Below are 22907 nucleotides of genomic sequence, written 5' to 3' on the forward strand. Positions count from 1 at the left end.
TCCCCATGCTTCCTTGAGAGCCTTCCGCAGCTTCTGTTCCTGCTCCCTCCTTGGGTGTTTGCCTGGCATGGCTTACATTTACTTAGTTAGCTCCACTTCCACTCCAAAACATCCCATCTGAGGGAAAATGCATGAAACATATGAACGTGAGAACTTCCATGAAAGGACAAACTGTCTGCCTCTGAAGTCTGTCCGACCTGAAGGCTCATTTTGTCTTGGAAACAGCACTGTTCAAACCCAACGAGGTGCTCCAGCAATCCTTCATCTCTCCACTTGGCGCAGTGGACTGTATGGATTTCTGGCACCTGAGTTTTCTGCCAAGTGGGTGTGCTGTTCTCCTACAGACTCTGCAGAAGCAGCTCTCCAGCCTCACACGTGCTTTGTCCTAAGAGCTGCCATCTTCAAGCCAGGCCCCTGGCGCGTGTCTTCACTATGAAGTTCTGAAGCACATGCTCAAGTTCCAAGGTTCTCTCAGGCAGGGGCCTTTTTGTGGCCCCATCTAGAATACCTTACTAGTATTTTTGCCTTATTTTTTTAAAAAGAGGGTCTTTCAGAGCATATAAACTGCAAGCTTAGTATCCACTCCTAGTGGACTGTATTCTAAAACTTGCAAATTGTGTTGTTCTTACCAGGATTCATATACCTTCATATTAAATAGGTATTAGTTTGAACCACATGAAATTGCCTTATTTTTGCAAATCAAAAACTATCAGGTATCAACAGTTGCAGATGGTTCGGCCTAAATGACTTCTAGGTTTTCTACCTAATGGAACTTTCCCTACTTTTGGCTAACACAGTGAAACCCCATCTCTACTAAAAATACAAAAAATTAGCCGGGCATGGTGGTGGGCCCCTGTAGTCCCAGCTACTCGGGAGGCTGAGGCAGGAGAACGGCGTGAACCCGGGAGGCGGAGCTTGCGGTGAGCCCAGATCGCGCTACTGCACTCCAGCCTGGGCGACAGAGCGAGACTCCGTCTCAAAAAAAGGGAAAAAAAAGTTACAGTGAAAAATGTCACAAAGACAATGAGCAACCTGGGAAAATTCCTTCCTTCATCCCTCTCTCTTTTTTCCTTTTCCTCTTTTCTTCCTTCCTTTTCTCAATAAACATTGATGAAGTGCCTTGGAAATACAAAAGCCCATTTGCTGCAGCAAGTCCTGCGAGGTCACAGAAATGAGTGAGGCGTAGCCTGGGACCCCGAGCAGCTGGGGCCCTGGCAGGTGAGCACGCAGGAGAGGACGCGCTACAGAGGTAGCTGGTGTTCCGAAGAAGGTGCAGGTGAGATGCTACCCCGCGGCATGCAAAGGAAGGGAAGGAGGCTTAGGAGGGCTCAGGCCACACAGCCACTGGCCCTGAAGCCCGTGCTCTAACCACTGTGCAGCACCTCCTCTGAAGGGGAGATGCCTGCAGGGGCCAGCGAGCAGTTCCACAACGGGAGGACACAGCATCAAAGCAATCACTATTTAGAAAACGCCTAACTAGCCGGGCGAGGTGGCGGGCGCCTGTAGTCCCAGCTACTCGGGAGGCTGAGGCAGGAGAATGGCGTGAACCCGGGAGGCGGAGCTTGCAGTGAGCAGAGATCCGGCCACTGCACTCCAGCCTGGGCGACAGAGCGAGACTCCGTCTCAAAAAAAAAAAAAAAAAAAAAAAAGAAAACGCCTAAGGTGCAGTTTGCTTATATTCTAGGAGAGTCAGTATAAAAATGCTGGAAATATACATATACACACATATATACACATGTATATGATTACAGATTACATCTAATTAATCACTGTCATTTAGCCTTAGTTCTCCAGTTGCCTTATATACTTAACTGTGCTACTCTACTGCCCGGACCAGCGGTTTCAAACTGTGGTTCCTGGACCAGCAACATCAGCATCTCCTGGGAAGCTGGGCCGCTGGTCACACCTACTGTACTAGAAATGATGGGAGAGGGCCTGGAATTCTGTGTGCTAACAAACCTTCTACAGGATTCTCAGGTATGCTAAAATTTGAGAACTACTGGACTAGAGCCAACATGATTAGCAGCCTCAACACTACGGCCCTTTTTCACCCCCTTTGAAAGTGTACACTCTGAGTTGGAAGAAAACCTTTGCTCTCTTAATAACATTTCCATTGCAATACCCTTTAAACTATTTAATTAGTAGATGACTTTTTCATAGGTACTAAAGGTTAAGATTGTGAAGTTCAGGTTAATGAGTATTTTTTGTTTTATGATCAAATTCAACGCAGATAATATTTAAAGTCCACAGCTTTTCTAAGAAAGGCATATATGACAGTTCTGTCTTTGCAGGTAGGAGGCAGAATGAAGAAAGAATGCGAACACATTAATTCATTCATCAAACACTTACTCCAAGTGTACGTTTAAGGAAAATGGCAGAGGGCTTTGCAGAATAGAAGGTTATGTCTTGAACACAGAAGCCCTGTAGGTTAACGCAGCTCTGTGGGGCCCATTTATCCACCCGGCTGGAATAATGGGTTTTCTGCTTCCTCCCACTCTTCTCCCCAAACCCGGCAAAACTTATAAAAAACAATTTAACTAACTTAGGCCTTCAAAATTTACAAGTCTAAAACAACAATTAGCTTTGGTAATAGTGTCATCATTTAAAAATGGAAAAGGCGGGCTTTTAAAAATTTGCTTACAGCAATGGGTTTTGAAAGCAAAAATGCAGATGCCTCAATGTTACTGCACTGATGTCCCAGAGCCCCAGTCTCTATCTCCAGCTCATCCTCTACCCTGCCACCAATGTATCCTTCTAAAAATCACACTGCAGGCAGCTCCTTAAGCCATTTGGGCATAAGGTCCACGCTTTGGAGACTACCTTATGTGGCCCTTCCCAAGCCCGCCCATCTCCAGCCTCCCCTCTCCAACCTGGCTATCTCCCTCCTCGGAGTCTTCCCCCCTACCAACCGTGCCCCGAGGCTGGCCCAACTGCTCCAACTGTCCCCTTCCTTAGAAGGGCCTTCTCTGCCAGGCATGGCCTGTTTTGTTTTTGTTTCTGTTTTCGTTTTTTTTAGGACTCCATTAGGGCTCTTCTGGCTACAGGAAACAGAAACTCCACCCACAATAGCATAGAACAAAAAGAAAGAGAAATGTACCAGCACAGAAAACCAAGGTGGGAACTCCCCACATGAGCCTCTCCAGAATGAAGCTCTCAGTTTAACACATTCTCCATCTCCAGCATCGGCTTTCTTCTACGGCTTCATTCTCTGATGTCTGACTCCCCAAGTGCCAGTCAGGTGGACCTCTCGCTCCGTGTTCATGTTCTGTGCCTCAGCAAGCCCAAGGGGAAAGAGTCCACTTCTTTCTTAATTCTTCGTTGTAAGTGCAATTGGCCAGCATTGTGTTTGGCACAGATTAGGGGCTCAATGAATATTTAATTATTATTAATTATTAATAGTTAAGCATGAATGAATTAATGAATGAACCCGCCCGTGGGTTGTGCTCAGTGCAATGAGAACTGTATCTAAGTTACAGAGAGGCAGCCAACTGAAGGTATAACCAAGGCAGGCTTGTGTAGGTTAGGGAAGACTGCAGGGAAGGACATGCCAGGGATTGGTCCACAAAGCACAGTAGGAGTTCCCCAAGTCAGGACAGGAGCCTGGGGGAGACGAGGGGGAGGGACACTGCAAAGAACTGGAAGATGCTGTGTAAAGCCTGAGAGGCATTACACTGGCTGTTGGGCTCAGAAAACTTGAATTGCTCTGCTTTGCCTGTCTCTTGGACACAGCTAGGGAGAGGAAGAGCCGAGGTGAAGCGATGTGTGCATGTGTGTGTTGGGTGACAGGGTGACGAGAACAGGGTCAGAAAAGGCCTTGCATGCCACACTGGGGTGGGGAGGCTGGTCAATCTCAGGTGACCAGGAGCTCTTGAAGAGGCTTTCCTTCAAGCCAGGACAGCTGGCGGCAGCTCCCCTGCCCACTGGGTGGTCATGAAGAAGTTACTTCCACCGCTCCAATTCCCAACTCTCAGAGCTGTTGTGAGGATGGAAGGAGGTGACAAACTGAAAGCCACTCCTATAGCACCTGGTATGTGGTCAATACCCCGTGCATGCTAGCGCTTCTTCCTTTCCTTGTGAGCAGGTTGACTTTACACTGAACTTACTGGAGGGGAAAAAAAATCCAATGCATTAAAATCTCCATGTATATCATTTTACAATCCCAGAGTTCAGTGGTGTTTCAAAGCTACGCTGAGAGAGAGCTGGGTCAGGCATCACTTCCTAACCTTCAGGAGGGTAACATCAGCCTCAGTTTCCTCTCATCCCAACGGGTTCCATCATGATTGGAAGAAGTGAGACGCATACCTGTGTCTGAAGACTTGCATTTCAGACTCATCGCCTTGAGATACAGTAAAGGTATACAGAGCTTTACAGTATTGCTCAATCCTTTTCAAATTCATATAGCTCAAGGCTAAAAATGCACAGAGATTGTTGTCTTAGAAATCACAGAGGCAGGCATGTGTGTAACGAACACGTCTCTTCTTGAGGAATTCCCTCAGCCACACCTATTTCTTTATAAGAACAAATTAGCCCAGAGCAGAAGATGACTAGAGTCAAGCGCAGGGACACTGAGTACCGATATTGGGAAGAGGAAAATAATTCCTAATATAACGCTTTGTTTAGAAGCTTTAAAATTAGACACACAGCAAATCTGCTCACTTTGTCAATGTGGTCCAGTGGAAAGTACAGCCTGTTCAAAGTCAGACAAGCCACCTTCTAGCAACCGGGTGTTCGTGAAATGACCTGCAAGTCACAAGTTCTATGACTCTGGGCAGGTCGCCTGGCTTTCCTAAGCCCCAGGTTTCTTGTTTCTTTGTTGGAAGAGGAGGAACGATAAAGTTAAGGGTTGTCACGAAGCAAAATGAAATAATGTAGTTTATGATAGATTAAAAACAGTGATATGCTTAGACTTTCTGAGGGGAATAATTGTAACTTTCCTAAAATCATTTGGGATTAAACATAATAAAAGTCCCTTATATCATGAATTGTTTTACATGGAATTTATATGTACGGTGGTAAAATATAACTGCTTTTACTCTGTTAGAGGTGTGTTGGGACATGCATAGCCCATAGTTCTATGTCTTACTTCTTATCCTCAACTTGGGTATTAAAGTGTCTCTTGCAAATGACAGTGATTTGACTTCTTAAATAATTTTTTAAACCACTGAGTCACTTGAGAACAATCAAAGTTGCATGTGTAAACTTTAACTTTCTCTTCTGATACTTGGACTTCATTAAGTTCATAAATGGGGACTTAGGAACAAAGTGAAATATTAACTTTGCGGAAACTTCAAAGTGATTGTGCATAAGGAGAGAAAAAACCAACAGGGACATTTATAAATTATCATCATAAGACCCGGCCAGACATTTTTTTATTGAAAAATGAGTAATGCCAGTTCTGCAACCTGGTCCAGAGGCCACGAAAACAAACCAATGTAGCCCTGACACTTTCATTTCCATTAACGACAATGGGACTGATTCAGGGAACAAAATCCTTCCGCTTTCCACAACTGATCCAGGACCTCACCCACCCACCCCTACAAATTCTTATAGGCCAAGCCTTTAATTCTGAGAGACTACAAGTGGAAGTTTGACTTTTCCTTTTTCAGAGTCTGCAGGTTCCCAACTGTTCATCTGTTGTACCAATGATCTGAGAGGTCCCCCTTCCAACAGAGGGCTCTCGTGGCCACATCCAATGCCGCAAAAGGGGCCATGTTTCATCCTATTCTGTTAAAAAAGTTTCCTGGAAATATCACAAGTTGCTAAGAATCTAGTTTACCAGAGTTCATTAAGACTCTTTAGTGGCTGGGCATGGTGGCTCACACCTGTAATCCCAGCACTTCAGGAAGCTGAGGAGGGCGAATCACAAGGTCAAGAGATTGAGACCATTCTGGCCAACATGGTGAAACTCCATCTCTACTAAAAATACAAAAATTAGCTGGGTGTGGTGGTGTGCGCCTGTAGTCTCAGCTGCTTGGGAGGCTGAGGCAGGAGAATCACTTGAACCCTGGAGGTGAAGGTTGCAGTGAGCTGAGATCGTGCCACTGCACGCCAGCCTGGTGACAGAGGGAGACTCCGTCTCAAATAAAAATAAAAAATAAAAAATAAAAAAAGAAGACTCTTTAGCAGAGTGCCTTAATCTTACTGAAATGCATTTAACTATAAGAGGTCTATATATATATATGTTTTGGAGCCAGGAGGTAAAGGATGACAGCTGTATCCCAGCAGTGGCTTCTGGGTTATTTCCCATGTCTGCCTGGTAACCAAGATGCTACATTCCTACCCATTTCAGTAAACACTAGAGGTCCCCCTTTTCTGATTTAACGCCACCATTTTGAAGAAGGGTAGTGTGGATTATTGGATTAAAATTAAAATGAACCTGAACTTGAATAGCTAAGCTTTCTCGATAATGGTGACAAGTAAGGTGAGTGGGAATAAAGGACAGCAGAGGGTGGCGGGAAGCTGACGGGTGTGTTCTAGTTCTTCTGGGGATGATGGCAGCTGCCAACTTAAATGCAGCACCAACATCCACTTACCCAAGCTCAAAGGCAAGGCAGGAATGAGCTGCCAGCCAAACTGGAACATCCAGAGACAGAGGCAGGCCAAAGGGCAGCTCTGCGAGAGGCTCAGATCTAGCCTCAGGACTCAGCTTCTCTCTCCCCATCTCCAGGCTCTACTTTCTCTAGGCTCCATTCTCAGGCTCTATGGGTGGCAGGAAGGATTCAGCAGCCCAGGCTCTACTCCTTGTCTAATTAAGCCAAGCAGAAAGAGGGTGAAAGGCCTGGTTCCTGGAACTCACAGTAAAAGTCTGTTGTGTTCCCCTGGCTCTGACTTGACCACATGGCCACCCTTGAACCAACCACCCTAGCCAGGTACATGGGGTCCTTCCGCATGGCCTTGAATCAGAAATCCACCTCTGGGATTAGTGGGCAGATGTGACTCCACCAGAAGCTCCTAAACTAAGGTGGCTCTGGGTGGCAAAAATGACAGCTACTCACTGTGGGGGTGGAGTGGGGAGACTGCCACATCCTGATGAAATAGACACAAAGATGGCAGCTGGAGAAGCCCAGGAGAGGTGAGAAAGTGGGTGACACCCAGTATTAGGCCAAAGAAGGAAAATAATGGGCTCTGCTAAAATTGTGTGTCCTCCTTCCAACCCTCCTGGTTCAATGTTGCTTTGAGCTTTGAGCTTTGGTATTTCCTCTGTACAGGGAAGAGAATGAGACCCAGTCGGCGGCTCCTCATTCGCCGTACATATCAGAACCACACCTGCAAAACTGTTTCCCAATGACACAGGCCCTAGGTTTGTGTTGAAGTCTAAATTTAGGCTTGTGTACTTGGTGTGTAGTTGATGTTAAATAGTGATACACAGGTGTTTGGAGATAGAGAAAGGTTTATTTGATTTGATTAAAGTGAGAAGGTAGGAAGGCAGATTTTAAAAATTTGTTTTAATAAAAACTAGAAATGGGGAATTTTTAACGTGGCTAGGGAGTAAGAGAGGGAGATTTAGGGAATTGAGGAGGAAAGCCTGTGTTTTTAAAGTTTTAGATAATATTTTAAATAACTAGAGCATTATATGCGGCATTCTTTAAAAACTTCTCAAATTTATAAATCAAAATTTCAACTTTTACTTTGTCTCACTACTTTCAACTTTTTCTCCCCTTACAAAGGTCTAAAATAATAACTCTGTCCTTCAACTTTTTCATCAACTCCTATAGCTTTTTCCCTCCAGTTTCTTCAAAAACAAAAATACAAAAGAGACAAACTCCCCTAATTTAAAAAAAAAAACAACAAATTAAAAAAGTCAAAAGTCAAGTATAATCTCAACATCCCATACTCAACAAAATACCCAATTTAGGTGAGGGGCTGAGATTCCTCAAACAAGAGTCTCTACTTCAACACTTACCAACTAAAAAACTAAGTGCCAACAGATGACCCACAGACGTAAGTAAATATACTCTCCATTTCTCACCTCCAATCTATTTAATTAAAAAAAAAAACCTTTAACCAAGAGAACCGTAAATACATATTATCTTTTATCTTTTTCACATATCATCCCACCTAGACTAATCCACAAACATTAATATTTTATTCACAGCCAAAAACCACCATATAATTACTAAAAAGACAGAAACAGCCCATCAATTTCACCTTAAAAATAAAAGTAATCACCCTACAGCTACCAACACTGTTCCTACAATTAAGCCAAACTAAAATATAAACAAGAGACTACCCTGACTTAAACATTATAAAAATTATCTTCCAGAATAAATTATTTGAAAGTCCCATGATTAAAAAGCCTCGATAAAATTCAAAACATTCAGCAACCCCAGAGAGATCCCTAAAATTAAAACTCATATAGACTCAGCCTGTTGTCCCCCCACCGCCTAGTGAGAGCCACTGGGAAGAGCTCTGAGGTTGGGCTCAGGGCAGGCGCTCGGTGGGTCAGGTCCAGAAGAATGCCTCCTCATCGTAGCCTGTACAGTCCCCATAGGTGGACAGCAGTCCCAGGTGACAGCGTCATTTACCTCCTGCAGTCTAAGGTGATAAAAGTGGTGGGATGATTCCTCTCAAACACCTCTCTGGAGATGTGAAAATATCAACATCTTGAAAAACTGGGCTCTTCATCAAACTGTGGCCCATCAGTGTTTAGGGATCCCCGAGATCCTTTCAGAGACTACATGATGTCAAAACTGATTTTATTACCTTAATTGCCTTCTGTGACTGACATTGCAACTAACCTTTAAGAAACTACCACTTGTTGAATTGTTGCCTAGTATATATTTCAAAGCCCACATGTACCTGAAAAGGCTATAAGAACATTCCTCTTTTTCCCATCTACACATCTGTGTGAGGCCAGAGCTTCTTCCTATACTTCAAACAAAACAATATATCCCAGGTTGAATACAGGAGCAGATGTGAGAAGCCAGCTGTCTTCTTTTAAGCCAGACATTAAAGAGATTTACAAAAATGTAAAAACAATGCCAATATTCTCATCATTTTTTTATTTGGAAAACAGTGTTATTTTTCATGAAAATATGTTATTCATACTAACACATTTATTACCATTTGTTTATTACTATTATGTTGAAAGAATTAAGAAATATTTTTTATTTTTCTATTTTACTTTCTAATACAGTAAATATCAAGATTTAACCCACATAAACAGAAGCTCTTTGGGGTCCTCAGTAACTTTAAAGGGTTCTGAGGCCGAGAAGTTTGAGCACTTCTGGACTAGAATTAGATTCCTGGGATGATTTTTACAAGTCCTAGGCCCACAGAGCTGCCCACATGCTTATTCCGAGAAGGAGCACAGGCTACAGGAAGACACCCCCAAGACATTGTGCAGCCTTATCTGTGCTATAAAACTTGAGGAAAGTGGGATGACTCAGTGGGTTCATTGCTGAAAAATTTGTTCTTGGACATTTTCACACGTTAGGTTTGGTCCTTTGTGTCATCAGCATGTAACTCTCCTTTCAGCCACAAGATGGCACTATTTGCACAGAAAATACTCTCTCAGGGGCTGCATCTCTAAATTAGCTGTTGCCTAGAGAGATTTTGGATGGGGACAAGTAAGGAGGGTTTGGCGTTTGGCCCATCATATCCCTCCACACGCTGAATGTATTAGGATGACTTTCCTTTTCTATTCCACTTTGAAAACACCGATATTGAGGAACTGATAAAAAGAGATTCTTTCTAATATCCACCCAAAGAAACCACTACCTGACTCCTAAGAGACAGGCTAACTTTTCCTTGCCCCTTCATTAAATTCTTTAATCCTACTTCAGTTCATTGTTTCCCATCATTTATATTTCAGGCAATAATCTCGGGAAAGGAGCCATGAAAAGGGAGCAAAGCCAAACCCTGAACCAACACAGGTAACCGTAACCACCGGAGTTAACTGTGTGAAGAATGTTTTCCCAGAGGACTTTTCATGAGTTGTGTAAAAGTAGAGAAAGAAGGCTAGGGTCTAATTTACAACATAAAAGAGCCTCAGGAATATAAGAGGCATGGGAAAAAGTGGGACAGGTGTCCTTGAAAGAAAATGCTCCAAAATGTCTGATCACCTTTACTCTGTTGTCTCCCCTTCCATCTAACCCAGGTTCTCAAGCCCGGCATCTGACAATCACCTGGGGAGCCAAAAAAAGACAGGTGCTTTCACCAGTGAAGACTTCGATTCCATAGCCAGGTGGGGCCAAACATGGGCATTTTTAATATATATTTGTAATGTTATTTATTTTTTTTGAGACATAGTCTCACTCTGTGTCCAGGCTGGAGTGCAGTGGTGTGATCTGGGCTCACTACAACCTCCACCTTCTAAGTTTGGGTGATTCTCCTGCCTCAGCCTGCAGAGTAGCTGGGATTCAGGCATGTGCCACAGTGCCTGGCTAATTTTTTCTGTATTTTCAGTAGAGATGGGGTTTCACCATGTTGGCCATGCTGGTCTTGAACTGCTGACCTCAAGTGATCTGCCGGCCTCGGCCACCCAAAGTGCTGGGATTACAGGCATGAGCCACCAAGCCCAGCCATGGGTATTTTTTTAAAAGCTCCCAGAGTGAGTCCAACCTTCAGCCAGTTTGAGAACCACCAAGCCAACCAAATCAGCAATTGCTCAGACTGAGTGATAAATCCCAGATCATTAGGGAATTCTGGCTTAAATCAATGCTTGGTAAAACCCAGTTTCATGAGTGGATGTAATCTAAGTTAAATCCATTCTCACTGCATCCTATCCCTCCCCATTTTATAACTGTGAGTGGAAGGGCAGGAAGTTGGCTGGTCAGCGTCATCACGGTACCTGTCACCTACTATAATAGCTAAGTTATGCTCATCTTCATTTACCCTTGACTTTCGAGAAAAGACTGGGTGTGTCCGTTACATGTTATTTCCAAAGAACCTCCTGCGGAGAAAATCTATAGGTTCTTTAGACCCTGTAATGCAAGCGATCTTTTCCAGCTCCACAACGCTTTCTGCATTAACAATTCAGGCTCTTTCTCTGGCAAATGAATACACGCCTCTGCTTGGTGAAGCACAATGAGCAACATCATGTTTGAATCTACTGTCCCGAATCAAGTGACCAAGCCTCTCCACCCCCTAGGACCAAGACCCCCTCCACAATGGCACAGTTGTGGGTCCCATCCAAAAAAAGGCCTCAACAATCTTAACTCTAAGATAGCTGCTAAAAAGCATCCTTTTCTATCCAAGCCTCCTCAGTATCACTGAAATACTTTCTATGCTATTGAGCCGGGTGCCTCAGTTTCCTGTCCTGCAAAACAGAAGGGTTGCACGACATGGTCTCCACGATTCCCCTGCTCCTTCAGACTCCTGCTGCTCCGGATGCTACAAGAGTTGGTGGCCAGATCTTAGCCCAGTAAAGGAAGGAGCACATGCTGAGAGAAGGTGCGGGAGATGCTGAGGCACCCTCTTGGTGAATGTGAGATACACTGATCCTCAGGGTGAACTTGGGGCAATGTGTTACATTTTAAAAGTTACCCATCCATTTTTCATTCAATCAGTGCTTGTTTCACCGAGTGAGGTGCGAGGCATTAGAATTAGGAAGTAGGCTGAGGAGTAGCCTCTGCCTTCCACTGATCTACCTCTGGGGAAAGAGACAGACATAAAAACCACAGATTTTTAAATGCAGGTGGGAATCGGAACTGCCTGAGGCTTAAAACATACATTGGCGGGGGCCACCCCAGAGTCCCCCACACAGTGGCTCCTGGGAACGTGCATTTCTAACCAGCCTCTCAGGTGATGTTGATGCTGCTGGTTCCCGAGGGTCATGCTTTGAGAACCACTGATCAAAACAATGACGTTGGACACAGGGTGCTGAACTCTCATAAAGGCGGTGTGCAGCATGCCAGAGCAGGGAGGAGAGGGGAGGCTGAGTGTGGCAGGTTCTATTCAATAGTAGAAAAGGACAGCTGCACTGGACTCCATAGGCTGCCAGGGATGCCCATGGCACCCACCGAGCTCTCCAGCATGCCTGGCCTGGAACTGGGGAGAATGTAACAGCTCACAGGCACCCCTCAACCAAGAGGGGACAGGAAGTGATGCCTTAAACACTCCCACTTCAATTCCCACTTAGGAGCAGTTCTACCCGGCTCCTGAGAAGGTGACCAGCTCCACAGCCTCTCTCCTCCTCTATTTACCTGCCTGGCTTCTCCTCCTCTCCCTGGGATGCCTTTCCAAATTCCCCATCTGTACCAAACCCCAGTCTCAGGCTCTGCTTCTCCAAGGGGCCCAGGCTTAGACAGGCTGCAAATATCCTGTGAGGAATTTGAACTCTGTCCTGTAGAAAAAGCAAATAAGAGCTTTTCCAGAATTACAGCAACAACAATAACACTCGGATGCGCACAGAGTCACCACGGGGACACCAGCTGTGAGACGCGAGCATCGCACTGGGGAGAACCACTCAGGACAGGCTCAGCCCTGTACGAAGACTTCTGCTGGTAAGCGAGGGCTGGACATTCACTCCTTGGCCTGGCCACGGCCTCTGTTCAAGCACATTGTAGGGAATCATTCCTAGGCAAAGATACCGGGACAGGCCAGCAGATCACATGGTAGAAACAGTGAAATAACCAATGAAAGGACCAGCTTGGATATAAAGATGGGCAACTGGAAAGGAAGAAAATAATTTAGAAAGAAAAAACAAACGAACAAACAACAATGTGAGTGGAAGAGGAGAGGGGAGAAGTTCTCTGCTGAAACAGTTCATCTGTAAAGGAGGACAGCCCAGTAAGGTTGGAAGGCCTTCAGTCCAGAAAACGTAACTCTCTTTGGTTTTGCAGGAAGAAAGTAGAAACCAAAGAGGGCTTCGGTGCCTGCCCTAAGAAAGCAAGAGGACTTCCCTCCTTCAAAGGCAACCAGTGATACTGGCTCTTGCACCCTTCAAGGGATATTTATGACTTTGCACAAAAAAAAATATACACAAAAGCTTTTTTTGGCTGGATGCGGTGGCTCATACCTGTAATCCCAGCTACTTGGGAGGCTGAGATGGAGAATCGCTTGAGCCCACAAGTTTGAGACTAGCCTGGGCAATAAAGCGGTTCCTGTCTTTAAAAAATAAAATAAAGTTTTAAAATAAAAATCAATAAAAATATTTTTTTCCTACTAGTTTACTCAAATAATACCATACTGTACACACCACACTGCCAGGTCCTTTTCCATATAACAATTCCAGGTGCCCATTCCATATCAGCCTATATGAGGGTTCTCATTCGTTTCCTGGGGTTATGTGATATTCCTTAACACGGATGTACCATAATTCATTTAAGCAGTCTCAAATTGACGGACATTAAGGTCATTTTCTAATTTTTGCTGCTATAACAAATAGTGAAATGAATAAACTGGTATAACATATTCTTAATGTGCTTTTATTATATCGAGGGCATGGATGATTTTTTCCCCACTAAAACAAAGATGCAATTTAATATGACAAACCATATTTATTGAATAAAAATGTATTATCAAAAACACTGTTGTCATATGTATTGGATTTGTAGGGTATACTTTATAAGAAAATACTAGTTATTATAGCTCGTAATAGCAGTTTTCTGTTTGCATGATCTGTTTTCAGAAACAGATCATGTAAATACTGAGTGACTTTTAGCATCACTTGCCTCAGGATGGCCAAAACCAAGGGTGTTTGCTCAAAGCAGTAAGGGCAGTGAGCACAGAACGAGGCACATCTGCTCAGTTGATTTAAGAAGCTTTGAGCCTGGAATCAGGAAGCCTGGGTCTGATTCCTCACCCTGCCACTGCGAGCCTTTCAACAAAATAGGGATGGTGATTCCTGCCCTATGGACCTGGCAAAGTGGTTCTGAGGGATAAAACGGGAAATTAGTTCACATACGTGAAATGTGTTTAACACTAAATGTCTGAGCTCACGTTAAATCTCCTGTTATTCCTTTGTTGCTTACAGTGCTGTATGTGAAGGTCAGTAGATAATCCATCTATGGAATAAGTTCTGAAATGCGTTTCATAGAAGAAATGACACTGGACGTGACCATTTTAATTAAACGCACCGAATGGTGGCCCACATACATCCTAATGTTTTTAAATTCAGCCAAATAAAGAATCAGTGGGAAGACGGATCACTATTGGCTAACCATCACAACTTTTTTTTTCTGGCTTCCTCCCTTCCTCTCCATCTCATCTACAGTTATTAAAATCAAGTTCACTGCTAACAATCGTGATTGGAGAGAAATCTGGAAGCCATTCAAATCTGATGGAGTAGGTAATCTCTTTTTGCCAACTAACACTGTGTTAGTATTCTTGGATACACAGGTAACATCATCTCTCTGGATTCATTTGGAAATGATCAATAAAACAAACAAGAAAACGAAATTTAAGTACTTTGGAAACTGAAATGCTGGTGTGTCTGGAATTGAGAAATATTAGGAAACCTGCTCGTTTCACTCATTAAAACCTTCAAGACGTGTCCTTACCACAGCAAACAGGTACCCTCCCCCCACCCACTCTTCTCAGTGAAGCCATTCAAGTTTCCAGTCCCTCTTTTCTAGTCACTGACTCCATGGCAACGGGCCACTGACCTGCCCTTAAGGGAAAAAGAATCTCTGGCAAGGCTGAGACTTTTAATAATTCCACTTGTCAACATAGGGCAGAGAGAAACAGATGGATTTGTACCAACTAACTTAACAAACCTACTAACAAAATGAGTAGCTCCCAGCAAGTGACCAGGCCCAGTGTCCACAGTGTCCCCTGGGACAACCAAACATCACATCATTAGTGTCCAAGAAAATCCACACCACTGACACCTGTCCATCAAACTGCTCAGAGAGTGTGGGTGTCTTCCTGCAATATCTTCTTGATTTACCATTTCCCAGGAAGGTAAATGTATACTGGGTGCCTCATTCAAAGCGATTATTAATTGGATTACTAATTTCCTCCACCATTTATTTTTGACAAATAAATACAAAAATATCTGCACAAGAGGGCATATTTTGAGTTACAAGTTTCCTGATAGGAATATTGTCCAGAAATATCAGTTTCTGTTGACCAAACTTCCCTCTCAGGGGAGGACAAGAATCTAGAAATACCACTTTCAATATCCAGGATCTAAACTCAGCCCTAACACAGAAGAGACACTCCTCCTGCTCTCCTTTTCCTTGAGATGTTCGAGTGTGCATCCTGCAGGTTGTAACAGATTGCCTTTTTGGTGGCTTTGTTCTCTGATTTAGAAATATAAACACTGCTTCAGAGTTTTATTTTACAATTCATCTTCTGATTTGTCATGGCTGGGAAGGTCGGCTTTCATATCTTCTATTCTAAATTACTTTGGAAGAGATTTTGCAAACAGACTAAGGAATGGCTTTTGTCTGGACCGGAACAAACTGAAAGTTGGGACTCAAGTCCTCTCTCTCTTTTGTTAACATGTAAACAATCAGAAGCCCCACAATTTTCCCAAAGCAATTATTTGGAAAATAATAAACAGGTGCTTTGGAGACACTGGGTTATAAAAAGAAAATGGCAAATTATATTTTCACGGGCCCAGCTGCTGCACTGATGTGATTCTGTGGAAGGTTCTCCTAGGATCTGAAGCTCAATCAGCAAATCAACTGAGATCATCCCCGTCTGCGCCAACGGGACCACGGTGCCACCCCGCCCTCCTCCCTCTCAGGGCTTTCTGATGAAGCCCCTCTGCCAATGCCAGTCCCAAGTCCGTCAGCCCGAGGCTCCTTTGCTTCCCATTGACACTGGAGGACAGGAGGCCCGTTCCAGTTTAACTAGGATTAGCGACCACTGGAAGGAGCAGTGTGGTGGGGCTGTACCTCCTATCGGCTTCTTTCTATCTGTCCCAGCCCTGGTGTGCCTGAGAAGCCGGGCTCAGCACCGACTCTGCAGGGGCTGACTGGCGTGGCTGGCTATCACTTTCCTTCAGTAGGAAACGGATAGGACCAGGCAAAGCAGATGGTCCCTCAAGGGGCACATCCCCAAAAATCTGCTAGCAAACTCTGGTGGTGCCTTTCAAACACACAGTCACTTACTGGAGAGGAAAATCAGATCTCCCCGGCCACCTCCTGCCACAATCCACCCCCGCCTGCATATGTGCCCACTTAGGAGTTTTTTAAATCCTTGGTGAGGCATAATAACTTTGTCTGGGGCAAAGGACAGCCTGTCTTTCTAAGCTTCCTAGAGATAGCCACGTTCCCATATCTGTCAGCGAAATGCTCCCATATCTGTCAGTGAAACCTGTTATCTAAGTAAGACCACCTTCAAGAGACCTGACCTGTGGATCATGGGCAGTCACCCAGTCCTAAGAGAAGCAAATACAAATATCACATATTTGGCAGGCTGGGTGGAACTACAGATGGAGCCAGTGACACCTCAAATGGCAACTGAAACCGTGTTTCATCATAACACGCTAATGGAGGGTTTTTTTTTTCTTTCAAACTCCAAATAAACCCACAAATGACTTGGTAGAAGTCCTAGGTCTGACTGTATGAATTTGAACAAATCATCAAACATTTCTGGGCTTCACCTGTAAAATGAGGGGCCTGGGCTAGAAGATTTTTTATTTTATTATTATTTTTTTTTTGAGACGGAGTCTCGCTCTGACGCCCAGGTTGGAGTGCAGTGGCGTGATCTCGTTCACTGCAAGCTCTGCCTCCCGAGTTCACGCCATTCTCCTGCCTCAGCCTCCCGAGTAGCTGGGACCACAGGCACCCGCCACCACGCCCGGCTAATTTTTTGTATTTTTAGTAGAGATGGGGTTTCACCGTGTTAGCCAGGATGGTCTCGATCTCCTGACCTCGTGATCTGCCCGTCTCGGCCTTCCAAAGTGCTGGGATTACAGGCGTGAGCCGCCGCGCCCGGCCTGAACTAGATTTCTAAGGTCCCTTTGGCACTAACATTCTAGACTTCTTTGGGTGAGGGTGGCTCTCCTCCAACATTCCAGCAAATTGCACCTACAGTTAACCCGCCTGTTGACTCGGCATGGACTAAAACAAGAAGGGCTGTTTCCATCACACATAGCTCACCTTGTCCACCGCCGTGTGTTCTTCGTGTGTGACGTTTGTTTTTCTTGGTTCGTTTTTAGACTTGCTCAGCTTTCTGGATACTTTTTCTCTGAGTAGGGTGGCATATCCAATGTGTTCGTAGATGGGGTTAGTTGTCATTTTTGAAATGTACTCGGCAGCTTTTGTTTCTATGTACAGTGTTATCAAGCCATCTGTCACCAGATCGTGAATCGACTCAAACCTCTTCTCGCCCACAAAGTGTTTCCCGTCGTGGAAAAGCCTGTAGTTTAAGGTCTGGTTTCCAAACCTGCCCATGACAGAATGAGGGATTACAACCACGTTAGAAATAAGCACAGTGTGGAATGATAATAACAGCAGCTAACATTTTTTGAATACTTAGTGTAGCCCAGGCACAGGGCTAAGCACTTGATGTGATTTTCTTTTCCCCTAATGATCATAGAGACCCTTTGAGATGGTATAATGGTTATGCCTGTTTTACCGCAAAGGCAACTGACACTTGAAGAGATGGCGGTTCCTGCTTGAGTTTATATGCCTGGAACAAGGCACAGGTGGGGCTTAACCCCAGGCTGTCACATGGAGTCATTTGATCCTAGAAATCACTAAGGTCATTGTCAGTATCCTTCTCATTTGTAAAAGTCAGAGGGTAATGCCTGATTTATAACTATGTTACTTATAAACTTACTTAATGGGAACCAGCTCTCCTCTCTACCTGGCAATTACTCTGCAAGGGATGCCCTGCCCCTCGTCCTGATGCCCCTTTATTATCGCATCTTTACCACCTCCAGTAGAGCACCCCATGCCTTCCACCCTAGTTGGTGCAACAGAAGGGAAGCAATAAGGTGTGCTAAACTCCCTGCTGGAGCCATTGCCAGCATCCCCACAATCTAATCTATAGGTTCCCTCCTCTCTGAGCCCTGGCCTTCCATCTACAGCCCCTGTTTGACTCCCCACTAGAACTGCCAGCTTCTGCTACTGAAGCGCTGGGAAGATAGGAAAGTATTTTGCACACCTAGAGCGCGTGATATAATAGCTTTTTAAGTTCATCCTCATAATTACATTATTTAAGATACGTTGTAGACATACTGCAACTTGGAAAGTGTCACTGCACAGCCATAATAGGGAGATGGTGCATGGAACACACCATTGTGGGCCTGGGAAGGGCTCCCACGGACACCATTCCCTCTATGGAGAGAGGGTTTTCCAATTCTGAAGAGTTCACAAACGAACTTTTGAAAGACAATTCAGTTCTGAAATTGGATACCTTCCCCAAAACGTACAGGGCTGCGGTGAGGATCAAATGACAGAAAATATTTGATCAAGGTTTGAAAAGTGCCATAAATGCACTGTCTTTCCTGTGTTGTGATGTTTAATAGTTGTGATTTTGTGGTAAAGGCTCAGTAGAGCCTGTTCTACTGGCTCATTGGCCTGAAGGGTCATGACTGCCCTCACGACAGGTTCCTGGGATCAACAAGGTGATCCCTGAGAGAACCCCATGAGCAAATGCAGGTCTTGTGAGGTCTGCACGTGCAAGGCCAGGTGAAGGAGCCCTTCCTTCAACATGCGTTGCTGGGAGCTGAGGCAGAGATGCTGCGGCCTCGGCCAGCTAGATGGTGCAGGCAGAAGTGGCTGTAGAAACACTAGCTTTCCAGATGGTTCTCCAGTTTACTGTGTGTCCATACTCAGAGTCCCAGTGTCCACACCTACTGATAGCATCTGTGACTGAGGAAATGTATACAACCTCTGATAGACTGCTGGTACTTCAGAAACAAGTGAAGATACCAAGTAAGGAGTAGGGAGGGTAATTGTTTATGGTAGCGGGTTTCTGTTTGGGATGATGAGAAAGTTCTGGAAATGGATATGGAGATGTTTGCACAACATTGAGAATGTACTTAATGCCACTGAATTTTACTTAAAAATGGTAAAAGGAGGCCGGGCGCGGTGGCTCATGCCTGTAATCCCAGCACTTTGGGAGACCGAGGCGGGTGGATCACGAGGTCAGGAGCTCGAGACCATCCTGGCTAACACGATGAAACCCCGTCTCTACTAAAAATATAAAAAATTAGCCAGGCGTAGTGGCAGGCACATGTAGTCCCAGCTACTCGGGAGGCTGAGGCAGGAGAATGGTGTGAACCCAAGAGGCGGAGCTTGCAGTGAACCGATACCACCTCACTGCACTACAGCTTGGATGACAGGGCAAGACTCTGTCTCAAACAAAAAAAAAAAAAAAAAAAAAAAAAAAGGGAAAAAGGAGACCAGATGCAGTGGCTGATGACTGTAATCCCAGGACTTTGGGAGGCTGAGACAGGCAGATGGCTTGAGCCCAGGAGTTCAAGACCAGCCCAGGCAACATGGTGAGACCCCCTTCTCTACAGGAAAAAAAAAAAAAAAAAGAAAAGAAAAAAGAAAAAAAATTAGCCAGTCATGGTGGTGTGTGCCTGTGGTCCCAGCTACTCAGGAGGCTAAGGTGGGAGGCACTTGATCCTGGGAGGCAGAGGCTGCAGTGAGCAGTGATTGTACCACTGCACTCCAACGTGGGTGAGAGAGTGGGACCCCCCCTCATAAAATAAACATGGGAAAAACGATGAATTTTGTGTTATGTATATTCTACTGCAATTCTTAAAAATGGGCAAACATCAGTGAAGCCACTTGTACAGCAATGAAAGCAAGGAATGAAATGCGCCTCACCTGAGAGCCAGCGTGTAGCATCCTGGTTGCCGCTGGCTTTCTCTAAGGATGTAGGCACCCTCCACGCCTCCGAGAAGCTCATCCGCCTGCTCCCGAGAGATGATCCCATGAAACCTAAAGGTGCAAGACCATCATTGCTCTGAACAGACCACATACAGAATAACAACCACAAAGAACTAGCCTTAGAAGGATGGCGGGGGTAGCCAGAATCGACAGCCCCCCAACTGAGTGAAGAGGGGAGTGACTGCTGCACATCTTAAGTGACTTGGAACCACCCCTCACATGCTCCAAACACAAGTATGCAAGCAGGCAAACAAAAGGAAGAATGCCCAGTCCACCTGGCTTTCTGCTATTGTCTTTGCTCTCAAGTTGAAAATGAAAGTTGAAACAAAAAGCCAGGTTACTCAACCACCCCCCCCACCTTTTTTTTAACCATAGGAAATAACAGAAGAGCAATTACCAATTTAGCTCTCAGCTCAGAGAACTATGTGTTATCCTAATTGCAAGTGGACATTTATTGATTAGCAACCTGCTTGCTTCAGTTCAGGGTGATGTTAATTTTAGAGGCTCATTTTCTGGAAAACAGTAGCGATAATCAACATTCTTCCAGCTGGGTTGGGGAGTGAGGCAGTGCCAAGGGACTCCAAGCTTCTGGGAGAGGAGTAACACCTCTTTCTAGGATTACTCAACCTTGGAGAACTTTGGAGAATAAATCAGAGAATAAATTTTCTGGATGGAGAAAAACTCCTTTACTTTCTTGAAAGGAAGAGGGGGAAAGGGAAGTCAGCTAAACAAGTTTTGTTTTGTATCTTCCTCAGGAATGCAGAGATTAAGTTAGGGTACAAATGTAGAAGAGTAACATTTTTAAAACTGCCTATCACAATATTTATTTCCTAACTCCCTTTATCCTTAAAAAGTAGACCTTCCAAGCTGAAGCTTCTGTCCAAGCAAAGTGAGGTCAGAAGCAGCCCGTGGCTTTGTGCTTCAAAATCGCTTCTTAAAGGTGTACGGCAGTAACGGCCTGGAAGAAACAGGCTTTCTGGCTTCCCAAAGTTTGATTTTAAATCTCAAGAGCTGATACCTGGAGGTCTTGGAGCAATGCTCTTCTGAGTGAGGATGAATGTTCTGTGCATCCCCAGTTCTGGTGGGAGGGACTGAGGCAGAGCCCAGTCTCAGGGGGTTTAAATGGCCCTGCATAGCAGGTATGGATTGGAACTGGGAGGTCAGTTTATTGGGGCCTGGAGCAGAGGTGTTGGGGCTTTGACAGTGAGGCCACTGGACCTAGGAACCTTGCGGAGGAGCCTCTTGTGCAGCCTGAGCCAGGATGGAGAGGGTAGACGGCCTGGGCGAAGAGCCCTGGGGGCAGCCTTGCGATGGGTTGGTGGATGGGTTGGCAGTGAATGTGGGGGTGGGTGTGCGGTGGGAGGGGACGTGCAGCGGGAGAGTGGGAGGGGCAGACAGCATTGCCAATATTCCCACACACAAGTAGAAAAGACAAAAGCTGGGATGTCGAAGACACAACCTGTGGGCCAGAGTAACAATAGCAGGACAGGGCACACAGAGGGACCTGTCCCAGGTCACTGCAGCAGAAGGGACAGGAAAAGGGGGAGTCTCTAAACCTAAAAGCAGCTAGATTTTTTTTTTTTTTAAGAGACTGACTCTCACTCTGTAGCCCAAGCTGGAGTGCAGTGGCACAGTGGCGTGATCTCAGGTCACTGCAACCTCTGCCTCTAGGCCCAAGCGATGCTTGTGCCTCAGCCTCCCCAGTAGCTGGGACTACAGGCATGTGCCACCATGCTGGCTAATTTTTTGTATTTCAGTAGAGACGGGGGTCTCACCATGTTGCCCAGGGTGGTCTCGAACTCCTAAACTCAGGCGATCCTTGTGCTGGGAATACAGGCATGAGCCACTGTGCCCAGCCAAAAGCAGCTAAGTTTTATGTTTCTTTTTTTTTAATGCTTGATTTTGAGTATGCATACTTTTTCTATTTTTATTTTTAATTGATACATAATTATTGTACATATTTATGGGGAATGTGTGATATTTCGATACATAAGTACAGTGTGTAATGATCAAATCAGGGTAATCAGGATGCCCATCACCTCAAGCATTTATTGTTTCTTTATGTTGGGAACATTTGAAAGCCTCCCTTAGCTACTTTGGAGTATACAATAAATTGTTTTAACTATAGTCACCTTGCTGTGCTATTGAACACTAGAACTTAAGTTTTAATTCACTTGAATTGGCAAGTTTAAGTGATCGACAGCATCAAATGCTGTCAAGAACTAAATTAAATTCAATCATTCAAAAGAAGAAAATGACAATTTTGTGCACCTGAAGACCCAGTCTGTGGCTTGTCATCCCCTTTATGCATGGTTTCTGAAAGTCCAAATATCTCCAACCTATAATATCTAATACATTAGTATGATTGTAACTTGGCAAGAAAAAAAGCAAGCATGCATGAAGACCAGAAAGAGATGAAGGGAAAAGGTTAGCAATGATTCTCTTTCATGGTGGAACTATGGGTATTTTCCATCTTGTATTTTCCTTTATTTTCTAATTTTTCCAAGTTAATTGGTATTAATGTATTAATTTTTTTTTTTTGATACAAGGTCTCACTCTGTCGCCCAAGCCAGAGTGCAATGGTTCAATTGACCTCCTGGGCTCAAGTGATCCTCCCACCTCCCTCCTGTGGTCCTGAGTGCAGCTGGGACTATAGGCATGTGCCACCATGCCCGGGTAATATTTGTATTTCTTGTAGAGATGAGGTCTTTCCATGTTGCCCAGGCTGGTCTTAATCTCCTGAGCACAAGTGATCTGCCTTCCTTGGCCTCCTAAAGTGCCAGGACTACAGGCGTGAGCCACTGTGCGCAGCCATAATTTATTTTTAAAACAAAAACAACACCTGTGCACAGCAGAAAATTCTAATTTCAAAAGTTGAAGGTACAAAAGAACTAAAAATGCAAAAGTCCTCTCTCCCTAAAGGTATCCATTGTCAATAATTTCTTGTGATTCCTTCTAGGAATAAATGTGTATGTGCGTTTCCTGAATGAAGCATGTATTACTTTTTAAGTGGAAGAAAAAAACACCATTCATTTAAAAAAAAAAATAAACGGAAACACAGCATCTGAAGGTTTTAGGCTAATTACCATCTAATAAAAGATGTTCCCCTTTTGGTAGTTAAGAAAATACTTCCTTAGTCTCAAGACTCTCATATGTTTTACA

The 22907-nt window shown here is 44.6% G+C and overlaps 1 protein-coding gene across 2 annotated transcripts in view; it reads right to left on the reverse strand.

Annotated features, from left to right (window-relative positions):
* CHN2 (chimerin 2) overlaps positions 1-22907 on the reverse strand; it is a 313925-nt gene that overhangs the window by 95172 nt on the left and 195846 nt on the right. For both annotated transcript variants that reach the window (XM_007981751.3, XM_073009016.1), the window contains exons 5-6: positions 19683-19796; positions 16998-17283 (exon numbers count right to left, since the gene is read on the reverse strand). In XM_007981751.3, coding sequence (XP_007979942.1) covers positions 16998-17283; positions 19683-19796 — 400 coding nt within the window. The remainder of the gene's footprint in view (positions 1-16997; positions 17284-19682; positions 19797-22907) is intronic.

This window comes from Chlorocebus sabaeus, chromosome 21 (assembly GCF_047675955.1).
Source record: "Chlorocebus sabaeus isolate Y175 chromosome 21, mChlSab1.0.hap1, whole genome shotgun sequence".
Classification (NCBI taxonomy): domain Eukaryota; kingdom Metazoa; phylum Chordata; class Mammalia; order Primates; family Cercopithecidae; genus Chlorocebus; species Chlorocebus sabaeus.